At 38.2% G+C, this 14,031-nt stretch overlaps 2 protein-coding genes across 2 annotated transcripts in view; one reads left to right on the forward strand and one right to left on the reverse strand.

Moving 5' to 3' along the window:
- LOC134746204 (serine/threonine-protein kinase unc-51) overlaps positions 1-14,031 on the forward strand; it is a 54,422-nt gene that overhangs the window by 14,987 nt on the left and 25,404 nt on the right. Inside the window, exons 3-6 of the mRNA XM_063680530.1 lie at positions 10,913-11,129; positions 12,398-12,471; positions 13,098-13,258; positions 13,881-14,017. Of these exons, the coding sequence (XP_063536600.1) occupies positions 10,913-11,129; positions 12,398-12,471; positions 13,098-13,258; positions 13,881-14,017 (589 nt within the window). The remainder of the gene's footprint in view (positions 1-10,912; positions 11,130-12,397; positions 12,472-13,097; positions 13,259-13,880; positions 14,018-14,031) is intronic.
- LOC134746190 (uncharacterized) lies at positions 1,898-9,453 on the reverse strand. The gene is made up of 4 exons (XM_063680516.1): positions 9,312-9,453; positions 7,942-8,386; positions 7,356-7,493; positions 1,898-2,954 (listed from the first exon to the last, which is right to left on the reverse strand). Exons 1-4 carry the CDS (start codon positions 9,353-9,355, stop codon positions 2,262-2,264), a joined length of 1,320 nt encoding a protein of 439 aa, XP_063536586.1. The 5' UTR covers positions 9,356-9,453; the 3' UTR covers positions 1,898-2,261.

Below are 14,031 nucleotides of genomic sequence, written 5' to 3' on the forward strand. Positions count from 1 at the left end.
ACTGCCCGGTAGACAAATGGTTACAAGATTGCATCAAGTTTCTCTACACCAGGCGAGGCGGCTTGATAGCGCGGCTGGTGGAAAGTGATGCAGGTACATACCCACCGGAAACCGCGGCTTTCTACCTATCTAATCCAGCCAATGATCTCATCATTTTAAATTACTACCTCGTGCGTGAACTTGTCGAATACTTGGTTTCTCTATCAACATTACGAGGCAATGCAGCGATCGAAAATCTTGCCATTTTTGTTATCTTGTAGCCTTGTGTTTGTTCCTGATATCTTGTCTAACGTTAATAGAATTCTATTAAGGCCTCCCAAAATTACGAAAGGTTCTATCGTATCTAATCACCTTTTTCCTTAAAATCTATAGGTATATGAAATTCCCAGTTCTACAAATATGGAAGCGCTAAATGCTACCCGGAACACTTCGACTCGACTTGAAAGGAATGAATCACATCGTCTTAAGAAACTATAATTGAATTCAGGTTGCAACTCGATTACTGTATTTTCTTTGTTTACTGCCAATAAAAACTTGCTGTTAGACAACTTGACGCTATCTGCCCTAGTACTAGTAACAGTATCGACTAGTTCACATTATTAAACTATTAAGTCAGCACATTCTGCTTCTGCGATTCCGTTGCGGTATCGATATCGATCAGAATATAATATTTATTTTCTATATATGGTACAATTGGTACAAACCCATTTATTGTATAAATTACACACAATAATGATTATTTCATCGTATTTCAGAATGGTTCTGATCCGCTTTAAGTATAAGACAGCGTACTATCTTACCCGTCAAGATTGGTACCGAATATTCGCAACCCTGTGCCCCAAATGCAACTGGCCAGCGTAGTCATCTATCTTTATGTAGCGTAGCGTTCCAAAAGCTTCGTAAATTGTAATACGTATACGAAACGAGAGCAGTGCACTTGAGCACACGTGACGTTGATCAAAAGGCGGCTCGGCGGACGCGTAGGTACACTGAACTGAACTATACTGTATGCAGTGATGTGTATTGAAATTGCGCAGTTTTTAGTACACGGGGCGGAGACCTCTGTGCTCGACTGCTCGTGTCAACGACCCGCCGTTTATATTCAACGTAAAATGAAAATACTCTTGAGATAAGAAAGATACACTGACAATTGGAGTCGCCTGTAGCGTTTGTTGTGAAATGGAGGTTATCGTGCAGAACCGGGTAACGGCATCTCGTGGGTTAGTTCTTGTATTGTAGGTCAGGTGAGCGCTGAGGTGCATATCCGCCCGTAGGCCCGTAGCGGACACCGGTACACCCTTTACTCTGACACCCATTGGTAATCAATCGTGACAGTTTTCATTCCAAAGATACGCGAAAGTACGATTTTGGAATAACATGTTTGTCCATTTTGTTGATACCTATACATACTTATTCGTTTCGTAGTAGAGCAACAACAAATGCGCATTAACATCAGTATATGGGAAACATGTTTACATTATAGCAAAGAGAATTAAGTAGACATAGAGTGCTCACACCATACATCCGTTTTGTTACCAAAAAGACTATTATTTTCGTTGTCGACATTTAGCGTCAAATAGCGGAATTATCAGTACTGCATACCTTATTAATAGCTTTTTTATGATTAGCTTATAAAAGAGTATCAATTTACTCTTACTTGTCACTGGTTCCCGCCATTTGGAATTGTTATAAAAAGGCGGGTATGCAGTGACAAGTGGCTAGTTCGAGTACGGACAAGTTATAGTGAAGACGTCTTGGAATATTTATTGTAAATTGGTTGTTATTATGTTTGTAACAAACGAATAAAGTTAAAATATTGGTACAAGTATAGTTTTCATCATCAACCCGGTAATAACCCAACAATATTTATAACAAATAAAACAAAAGTGCAGAGTACAGGTGGTAAAAACTGAATACATATATTATAAAACACATTTTGTCATAACAGAATACATAAAGTATAATGAAACAATAATATCTTTATGTACATAAAAGACGTATCTCTAACAACACTTAATCTATTTGCACCCTTATTAACTTTTCGTGAATAAATAGTGCTCTACAACATTCAGATCGAAACTGTTCATATACAATAACAAAACTGTACAATTATGCTTTGGACATTTTTATTTAATGTACCGTTAGCCATCGTCACAAAACCGAAAGTTTATGTCAAATGCCACATGCACGCATACGTTTCGTCACAAATTTAAGTAAGGCTTTAAATTACAAGTAAAATGTAAATGCCAACATAAATTGATTCAGACGGGTGACTTGTTGTCCTGCAGTGGGACTTCCTCGGGCGCTGTTCCATTTGCGACTCTCTCGTTCGCTGGCCTCGGAGACGAGCTAAACCGTTTCTTGATTGAACTCCAGTTCTTCTTTATGGTTACTCCTGCTACTACTACCACCATGGCAGCTACGATAATGCCGATTACGCTTTTGTCCACTCCTCCGGTTTTAGTGTCAGATGTGGTTGCTCCAACCTTTACGTTGGCGTCAGCCGCAGTAGCATCTTGATGAGTATCGCTTACGGGTTTATCTGAAGGCACAGTTTCGCCTTCTGACGGTATATTGTCTGCAGCTACACGCAAGGAAAAGTTGTTAACAAATGATCCGCTTTCGCTATTTGCTTTATCATTGGATGACTGCACTTCCGCTGGAGTTTCCTCAGTACTTGAATCGACATCAGTGTCATGGGTTTCCTTAGGCATTTCAGGATCTATCAGAGTTCCAGGTAACTTAGCTTCCGATTCTAAAAGAAATTCGTCCTCGTTATTTATAGGTTTATCTGTGTCACATTCGTACATGTCCGATCCGCATGAACTGGTGCATATGGTTACTAAAGAGTTTTTTAGCTTGTTGCAAATATCTTCCTTCAGTTCTACAGTACTGGTGGCAAGGGTCAATGTACGGAGAGATTCGAAATTGGAAAACGTGTCTGCGTTTAGCACCTGAAAAAAAAAGGAATCTGATTAATAAACATTTACAATAATCATTTTGTAATACATCAAACATTTATTCAGTAAAAATAGGCCACAGGGCCACTTTTACATGTTTTTTTTTTACAAGCAATAAAAATTACAAAAAACAAATACCGTAAAATCAGGTAACTAGTCCACAACTTACAACTATGGTCCAAGTTCAAGTTCCAGTAAAATATGTATAGATATTTTTCAAATTATAATGAGTATCTAATATAGAAAAAGCATTAGTATATCTAGGCAACAAAATAAATGTAACGAGTACAAATCTAAAAGGCTCGTTGATAAACAACGTTAAAAATTGGACCATAAAGCTTGACCGAGGTTGCACATCAGACTTCTGACCAAAAGGCTTAAGGAGACTGTTATATGTAAAAAAATACCTTTTGTAGGGTTCCATACCCAAAGGTTAAAAACGGGACCCTATTACTAAGACTCCTCTGTCCGTCTGTCTGTCTGTCACCAGGCTGTATCTCATCAAGTTGAAATTTTCACAGATGATGTATTTCTGTCGCCGCTATAACAACAAATAATAAAAAGTACGGAACCCTCGGCGGGCGAGTCTGACTCGCACTTGTCCGGTTTTTTCTTATTCTTTATAGAAATAAATCTCTTTTGTTTACATTTTCGAAGATATCGCCATCACAGCAAAGACTACATGAAAAAATGTTGTACAAACACTTACAAAATCGAGGCATTTCCACGAAAAACTAGCAGTGAAGTTAATCTATTCAGTAAGACCAAAGGCTGTTTAAACAATGCTAAGAAACTGATGGTAGAAGATGGCGGACTGGAAATGGTCATAAGCCCGGATTTTTAATAAGAATATAGAGAAGAACATCGTAGCTGCGTTGCAAAAAGCGCCTGTCTGTACTATTTTTAGCCAAAAGTGCAAAACGTCCATATCGACAGTGGAAAGTCTTTAAAAAAATATTTCTATAAAGACCTACAAACAAACTAAAGTACATACATACATACATACATATAATCACGCCTATTTCCCGGAGGGGTAGGCAGAGACCACGGATTTCCACTTGCTACGATCCTGACATACCTCTTTCGCTTCCTTCACTTTCATAACATTCCTCATACACGCTCGCCGGTTTAGGGTGCTCTTGACCTGGCCTTTCTTCAGGATTTCCCCGATCTGATCAGAGAAAGTCCGCCGAGGTCTGCCCCTTCCAACTCCCGTTTCTACCTCTCCCTTATACACTCTCTTTGTTAGTCTTCCTTCACTTATTCTTTCCACGTGTCCAAACCATCTCAACATACCTTTCTCAATTTTTGTCACTACATCTTCGCTCAGTCCACACTTTTCCCTTATCACACTGTTCCTAATTCTATCTTGTAATCTCACACCACACACACTTCTCAACGCTCTCATTTCCACTGCATTCACTTAGCTCTGATGCCTCTTCTGCCATACCCAACTTTCGCTACCATACATAAGTGTAGGCACCAGCACCCCTCTATGCACAGCCAACCGTGCCTTTTGCGACACCTTCTGGCTGCTCATAAAAGCGTTAAGTGCCCCATTCATGCGATTTCCAGCACTCACTCTCCTTTCAATATCTTTATCATGCTTACCGTCCCTAGTGAATAATGTTCCCAGATACACAAACTCTTTCACTTGTTCTACTCTTTCTTGACCAATCAAAATTTCACAGTTTGTCATATATTCCTCCTTTTCAAATACCATAACTTTCGTCTTACTTACATTTATTTTCATTCCTTTCCTTTCAAAAGATCCATGCATTCTAGTTACCATCTCCTGCAACTCTTCACCCGATGACGCTAGCAATACCAGGTCATCAGCGTAAAGAAGACATTTGACGGGTAACCCACTCATTCTCAGCCCACATTCATCATTTCTCAAATCATGCAAACTACTGTCCATGAACAGATTAAACAGCCACGGTGACGCTACACATCCCTGCCTAACACCCTTTTCAATGCTAAACCACTCAGTGTACGACCCGTTTACTCTCACACAAACACTGGAATCCTCATAGAGCGATTTCAGTGCCTGAATGAGACGGCCGCTCAATCCATACACCGACAGTACCGACCAAAGTTCATTCCTTACCACTCTGTCATAAGCCTTTTCCAAATCCACGAAAGCACAATAGACCTTCTTACCTTTGGCCAAATACTTTTCGGCTATGCATCGCAAGGAAAAGACTTGATCCGTACATCCCATACCCTTTAGGAATCCCGCTTGTGCATCCCATACTTTCTCATCGGTTTCTTTCACTACTCTTTCAATCAATATCTTTGCATACAAACTAAAGTACCTAACAAAAATATAAAATAGTAAACTGAAGTGGAAACCACATCTAGAAAACTATTCAACAATTAGTACAAAAAGATCCTGTGTTGTAATATAATGGATGATGAAAAATACCGCAAAAGTGACTTCAAATCGCTACCCAGTCAGCATTTTTGTTCCGGAACTGATAGAAAAATCGCTTGTAACGAGTATAAGATAATTAAAATGAATAAATTTTCGAAGAAGGTTCTCGTATGGCAGGTGATCTGTTTATGTGGCAAATGTAGTACTTAAAATTTTGTTAACGGATCTGTAACTGGCGACATATACTAAACCGAGTGTTTGAAAAACCGTTGTTACCATTCATAGATCACCACAACAATCCCTTTCTGTCTTGGCCTAGTTAGGCCACGTATACCATTATCCAAGAAAGCGATATAAAGTAGTACTATGTCAACAATATCGAACTTGTGGAAAAACAGTAAAAACACCGTATTCCTCCCAACTGCTCTGAATTACGATCCATTGAAAAATAATAGGCTCGTATTAAGCAGAAGCTCTTAAAACATAAAACTAACGCCATATAAACCCTAAAAACGCTTAAAAATTAATAATAGAGTCCTATGTACAAAACCTGATGGTAGGCAATACAACAAAAATACGAAATTTCTGGATGTATAAAGTCAAAAACTACAAACATGCGTACATACGTGTTGTTTATTAAATTTCTAACAAGAATTTACCATTAAAAAAAAGTTATTAGGGTTCCGTACCCTAAGGGTAAAACGGTACCCTATTACTAAGACTCCGCTGTCCGTCTGTCTGTCTGTCTGTCACCAGGCTGTATCTCATGAACCGTGATAGCTAGACAGTTGAAATTTTCACAGATGATGTATTTCTGTTGCCGCTATAACAACAAATACTAAAAAGTACGGAACCCTCGGTGCACGAGTCCGACTCTCACTTGGCCGGTTTTAAGTGTTGTATAAGATTTTGTGAAAATTAACATGCGTAATTTTTTTCTGGGATAAGCTTTAGTTGTATTATAGGACTATAGTTACCTGATTTTACGGTACTTTGGAAAAAAATTGACGCGCCCATAATATTAGCGTTTTGTATTATTGGTCCATTAAGCTGTTTGTTATGCTATGTCCGTTATAAATTAAGTTTTTTTTTGCGCAATAACCCATTCGTTCTTCTTATCTTCCGCGTTAGTGCCTTTATATAAGTGCCATAACAGGGCAATAACTTTGTATATTTTTGAGTTAATTTAACACTTTCCTAACAACCCTATACAAGTATGGTTAACTACAGGTTACTTATAGTCTGCATCTTCTCAATTGATTTTTTCGCCAAAGGCCCTAATCTGTTAAACAAACTTTGTTCCTTTTCAGTGTGCACCATGCCCATTGTTAGTGAGCGCGTGGCCATTGTTTTTGAGCGCATGCCACTTGCTGATACACAATGGTCACGCGCTCACCAACAATGGGCACGCGCACACACAAAAGGAACAAAGGCATTTGTTTAACAGATTAGGGTCTTTGGCGAAAAAAACATTTGAGAAGATGCAGACTATAATTGCCGCACTGAAGGTGTCAAATAATTGAAGTTATAAATGTTCTAGAATTTATAACTTCAATAAAGTATATTGTCGTTTCCTTTTTCCTTGACCTTCATCTGGAAAATTGATCGGCAAGTTCGGTAAAGCATAATTAGGTATTACTTTAGCTTGACGTCATACGTCTGTCATCGGCACCAAAGTTTCGCTCTCTGGGTATTAGGTACTATACAATTTAAAAGTGCGAAGTTCTTGGTGGGGGAGTAAAACCGATTAAAAGCTTCACGCTCCTTATATACGCCGTGGCATAAAATAAATACTTAAATGAATGCAGCTAGGTCTGCTAACCTATTTGAAACTTTTATATCGCCCCGAAAGCAATATTGAAATATTTCTAGACTCCTAGAGTAAGTCCACATGATGCACATTTACGGGCTTATTAATTTTGTAATAAAGTGTAGAATTGTAGAGTATACAAATAAATTAAACACTGCCTCACCCACACCGCTCTCCTTAAAAAAGCATTTCAAAAATAAAATATTACCGTTCTTATGTCGTTGCCACCCAAATCCAACTCCTCTAACTTGTTGAGTAGCAAACTGTTCCTGAGGTCGCTCGGATATTCTATCAAACGATTGTTTGCTAGTTTCAGAACTGTTAAATTAGGGAGCTCGCTTATTGACTGGAAACAGATGAAAATCGAGTTAATTATGATATTTTCACCACACTAGCAGTACCAGCACCAGCTGGTAAAGGCTCTCTTGATTGTTCAAAAACTGATGAGAAAGTTCCATTGAATTGACTTTTGGATGAATAACGTTCATTTAGATTTGATTTGGTTTGATTTAGTATGATATTTTACAGTCCTCGCATTGTTGCCATGAAAAATTTTGTGTTTCACTCGGGGGCAAAATTTATTTAACCCTCGTGCCTTGAAACTCTCGCAACGCTTAAGATTCCTCTTTTTGAACCATTCGCTGCGCTCTCGGTTCAATTGTGGAATTTTTCGCTTGCTCGACGACATTGACAATATTAGCACGAGCGGTTAAACAAGCACTTTGCCCCCTTGTAAGTCTTGTAACCACCACAAATTCAGGTGCAATTGTAATACTTTGTTAGGTAATACTCACTCCAGATTTAAGTTCCATGATAGAGTTGTTATCTGCATCAAGTACTTTTAAATTGTTCAATGAGGAGATACTTTTAGGGATTTCAGTTAATTTATTATTGCGTAGTTTTAACACGGTAGTCTTTTCGTCTATAGGGGAAGGAAATTCTGTTAAATCAAATCCAGCACAATCCACTGTGAATGCGTCTCCTTCTGTCATGCACGAACAGCGTGCCGGGCAAGGTATTTCGCTGTCCGGGGCTTTGCTTGCTTCCTCGACTAACTGATTTGTAGGTTGTATTGCTTCAAGGACAGGGCTATTACTGTCTGTGGTAGTCTCGATGGTACCGTCACCGCTGCCCTCGACGACCACGTCCCCCTCGACGTGATTCTCTGGCGGGAACTGGTTATCATTCTCTAAAGGATTTGGTAATTCATCCTCATTTTGAGCCACCACAGCGCCGAACCTGAAATGAAAGTAAATGTCGGTTAACACTTTACGACGTGTTAAACGTACTTTTGTCGCACCAAACTCCGGTGAAATTGTTATGACAGATAAAAATCGCGATAACTACAAGGGCGTAACTGGAACACTGATCTCGAAAATCTTAAACAACTATAAATTACGTCGTGTTATTTGGTAAAACATCTAAGCTGAATTCTGCTTAGTTTGACTCATTTCTCAAGGTGGTTGTGGCCTATCTCGTGCTAGACAGTTATGTACCTATACCTAGGTATATGCGACGCGAACCACCTTTAAACCTATTTCGCCTTAAGCATTTCAATTTAAGTACTTGTTATTACCTAGTTTTCGAAGCAATAAGGAACTTATTAAAGTTATTAAATACCTCAAATCAATATACCTTCATCGCTTAATAATCAATTGATAACTTTGTGTAAGGGATAAGATAACTCTGACGTTTACATACCTAGATTATAGCATTATGCAGCCTATAGTAGCCGTAAACCGAAATGTGGACCGGGGATCACTATCTCTCTCACTCCTGCCACGAAAAGGCAAATGTGAAAGAAAAGTTCTATGTCCCCGGTCGTCCGTTTGGTTTGCGGATATTATAATATAATAAGGTACTGCGTTTATATAACCTTTATTGCACCAAACAAAATACAATCATAGGTCATTTCATCTTTTCGTTGATTTCGTATTTGTTTCATTAAATATCAATAAAAGAAAACAGTGCCAAATTGTACAATACTTTGTTTGGTACCTATATGACTGTTCACGTCTGAAACCTTCTTTTTTGTGGGCAATTTTTTTTTCAGACAAATTAATATTTTAATTAAGTATTTTAATTAATGTTCTTAACACATTATTACAATTAATATCTATCGAATCGACAAACGTAAAAAGAAACCGCAGAATTAGGTACTTACGAAACAAGAACAACGATCAAAAGGTGAATACATTTCAATTTCATGGTCACTTGGAACAATCACTTAGAGGCGTCGGCTGAATTTTGATTTTTGTCACCACCAGTACTGTACCTCCGAGAACAGCGCATAACTCACTGACACTTATAACTGTTATCACTCTGATAAGAGCACCACTACCATCGCGAAGCTTATCGCGAATCAAGTGTGATAACGTCGCGCCTGCGTAAACACTAAAAACTAAGACTATCAATTTTCAATAACGCGATCACGTTTTGTCGTATTAAGTCGGTTTCGCCCTTCGCATAAACGACGGACTCTTGATACAGGTACCACCGCCAAACGTTAGTTACAAGCTCCTGAATAGCGACTGTACTTTCCTTATCCTAATTTTCCTCTCACGCGCACACCAGCCGATGCGCTTTACGCCGTTCTGTTTATGTATGCTTATCACCTACACGCAAGAAATTACGAGAAGTATTACAAAACGAATTTGCAGCGGAACTGATAGCGATTCTGAATCAGAAATTGGTCACAATTATCGGAAAAATTTATCTTCACACCACTTTTCGAAAACGCTAATTTAAACAATGTACAATGTCCGAATGCCACGCATATAATGATCACACTTTGCTTATTTAGTTGGCAAGTTTACGCGTAATGACTTGAGTTATTTGTAAATTGAGTAGATATTATTATTCTAGTCGCATCGTTGTAATTTATCATAAAGTTGACCACATTTTATTACATCAAGAACTGATTGTAAGCCATACGTTATGCACAGCTCGTGATTTGAAGAGTTTTATATTTCAATTCATCCGAAACGGGCAGAAATGCGATCCATGGGATTGTATATCAAAGATATCTGTTTATACTAGCCTTAGCCTTAAAGGCATCAAGACTACCTAGTACCTACGATGATTTTCTTTATGAGAGATATTTGTTGTTGTGAACATAAAAAAAAGTCAGTGGTTGAGTTTCTATGTTAAAAAATCAGTAAGTATTGTTATTGTGGGATTAGGCGTCATGGTTAAGGATCTTACCAACAAACAATGCGATTTGATTGTGAAATGAAAGTTAAGGGTACCTACCCGTTCTCGAGCTGTATTTTTGACATTAGAGAAATTTTCGTGCGATGAAATCTGATAGTTTGCGCGTAGGGTCAGGGTCGTTATAAGTTATAATCATGAGCGTAAAAGAAATAATGCCATTTGTTTAACCAATTAACGGTAAACCGAAAAATCACCTCAGAAAATTTCAACTAAAACCATTCAAGACGACTCCTTAGTCGTACGCTGAATAGAAATACATACGTTTAAAGATATTAAAGAAATATATTAATGTGTTTATTTTATAGTTTAGATCCTTTGGGTAAAGGTTCAAGTCGTAATTAAATATTAAGGTCCCTAAACAGTGAAAAATCTCAAGTTTGTTTTTCAATACAAGCCAAAGATACGGTTATTCGGTAAGCAAACCTTAGATATACGCAGTATATCTAATTAAGTATAAATTCTTATTAGTTACATATATTGTAACTGTATAATGTTTTAAGTTTTTGCATCTCCTGTAACTAGATCTAACATGTATACGTTGTTTTTGTGCAGTATTGCAACGGAGGCGACCTGGCAGATTACCTGCAGGCCAACCGGCTGCTGAGCGAGGGCACCATCCGGCTGTTCCTACGGCAGCTGGCCGAGGCCATGCGCGCCATCCACGCCAAGGGCATCGTGCACCGTGATCTCAAGCCTCAAAATATACTTCTCACACACAACGTTGCGCCGCCCCGCACACCACATCCCTCCGAAATTACTCTTAAAATTGGTAAGTATTCCAGGACCAGGGCACCACCTACAGTAGTAAGTCCAGTTGTTTCAGTTGTTGCAGCTCCTCACATCCATGCGCTATCTACACTACCTCTACCTCTCGGGCCTCTTGCACTGCTACCTGAAGCCACAGAATAAATTATATTACCGGCCTAACAATACGAGGATTTGTGATATAATTCATATTCATATAGTGATATATATAGGTAAATACCAAAGTTGATAGAAACATTAATCAGACTTACATCTCACAGTAAGCTGATACATTTTTGGGACGGACCGACTTAATATACTGCGTCATAATCGTATGCGATAAATTAGTCAATTCAGTGACAATGACACCTTTAATTATTAATGAGTTGACGCCTGTTAAGAATTATTTAAAACTTAATCAGCTTAGCAACCTGATTAAGTGAAATATATTCAATTGTCAATACTTAAAAGATTAGAAGCTATGAAGCTTCCAACGTCTTTTCATACGAAGTAGACAACCACTATCTAAATTAAAATTTTGTCTGACGTAGCCCAGTTATCAAAAAACTAAAAGCACTGCCAGCACTGCCAACAAAAACCTAACTACTAAAACTAAGAATTTATCGTGCATCTCGCCACGTCACTTATGTGTTACTTAACGTATGTAATTGCATCCCATTTTAAGCATAACTATGTAACAACTTGTCATTATAATTCTTATTCGTTTTTTTATTAGTCTTATGTTTAATAAGTTTAGCATACATAAACAATTTGGATACGTGTCAAGAATAAACACTAAGCAAATTAAACAAAACATTAAATAAAAATAACCCTCAGCTGCTGTGAAAACAGGGCCGGCAACATGCATGTGATACCTCTCCACTTGCAAGTTACCATTAGCCATAATTCTCGTCAACCATCAGGAGGGCGTACGCTTGTTTGCTATCATATTTATGATAAACAAAATTCATAATTCGTTCTGCATTTCATGCGAAATGACCTTCCTGTAAATTATCCACAGACCTTTTAAAACAATTCTACCAAGTTTATCAATATTACCATTCAGTTTATATAATTAAGCGCGATACTTGAGATACGTTATCTAATTAATTAATTATCTACTGGGACATAGCTCAGTATAGTCAGCAGTCACATGTTTTTTTATAATTGCCAATCTCTTTCAGTGCCTGACTTTCATTGTCAACTAATACTAGACTTAGCCTTAGGTAACTGATTGTAGGTTGTAGTTTTATCTCAATACGATCTCCGTTCACTAATCAAATTACTTTCCAGCCGACTTCGGCTTCGCGAGGTTCTTAGAAGAAGGCAACATGGCGGTCACGCTCTGCGGGTCACCTATGTACATGGTAATTTCAATGCTTTTGCTACCTACCTCGTCATGTATTTTAAATATTATTTTCACATCACCTATTCGATACTGGGCTTTTTCTTCCCTGCTAGGAGGGATCAAAGTGGCACTTATCTGTTCTAGGACATGATTTTTTTCTTTTTTTTCATACAATTTTTTTAGGTTAAATAATATTTTCGATGACTGGAACATAACAATTTCCTCGTAGGTGATTTGAAAAACAATATGTGTCACATGGTAGCAAAATTATTTCCACCTTGGGCGTTAACACTTGAATCAATATACGCCCTCGCCGTAAAATATGTCATTAAATTTTGCTCCCTTGTGAGACAATCTACTATTTAAGGTTTACCAGTTACTCTGCGATGAAGGTAAACATCGTTAGAAAACTTGCTTGATTACATTTATAAAGAAATTCAGTAGTGTCTGTTAAGTTTAATACGCATTGGGCTAGTGTGGGAAATAAAGCTCAATCATTCTTGTACAATGAGAGAAGGCATTTGGTGGCTAGTGGGAAGTAGAATATAATCAGTCAAAAGAAGTCATTTAATGGCATCGCTTAGTTTTAAATAAAAGTAGGTAATGTGATTAAGAGTGATAATAATGTAGAAACATAATCCACAGGCGCCAGAAGTGATTATGTCGCTGAAATACGACGCTAAAGCGGACTTGTGGAGTCTTGGCACCATCGTGTACCAGTGCCTCACGGGCAAAGCGCCCTTCCAGGCGACCACGCCGCACGAACTCAAGGCCTTCTACGAGAACAGCATCGACCTGCAACCCAAGTAACAACCGATTTACACTTCTCACGCTTACTTACAATATCTAAACTATGGATTCAATTCAAATTCACTGAAGTAAACTAAAAGTACAGCGAGAGATGGGTTGCAATTTAATTGAGATATTGAAGGCTTGTTAAAAGACAATGCTCACAATAATTAAAAATGTAACTATTTTAATTATATTATAAGATGCACTCTGACCCGGTCAGTATGAATTTTACCTAACAGTTTTAAGTACTTAAATTTGTATAGGTATTTGTACATTTCGAGTATCTTCTTTGAAAGGAGAGGGAATTAGGCGTGGCAGCCTGACAGTTGGAAGATTGAACCACAAAAAACAGCGTAGGATCCTGAGTTATACTCGTACCTATAGCTTTTTTGTAAACTTTTTTAACAATATCAACCCGTCGTCAGCAAGGTCACGCCCGAATCGTATGAATTTAAATTGATACCTATGCTATGTCGATATTGTAAAGAAAAACCAAGGTTGCTGAAATCTACCAATGAATATTTATTTTGTAAATACAAAATTCTACATAGCCTGAAGGATTACCCTCGAATTCAAACTGAAACCGTTCTTATTGAAAACCGTGCAAGGAAAAATATAGACGTGATATTTTTATAGAATGCCCGCGGGCACTAGTCCAGAACTCTGCAACCTGCTGATCGGCCTGCTGCGACGGAGCCCGCGCGAGCGCATGCCGTTTGAAGCTTTCTTCAACCACCCCTTCCACCAACGGCCCAGGACAACATCCTATACGAGTAAGTATCTCGAG

This window comes from Cydia strobilella, chromosome 12 (genome assembly GCF_947568885.1).
Source record: "Cydia strobilella chromosome 12, ilCydStro3.1, whole genome shotgun sequence".
Taxonomy (NCBI): domain Eukaryota; kingdom Metazoa; phylum Arthropoda; class Insecta; order Lepidoptera; family Tortricidae; genus Cydia; species Cydia strobilella.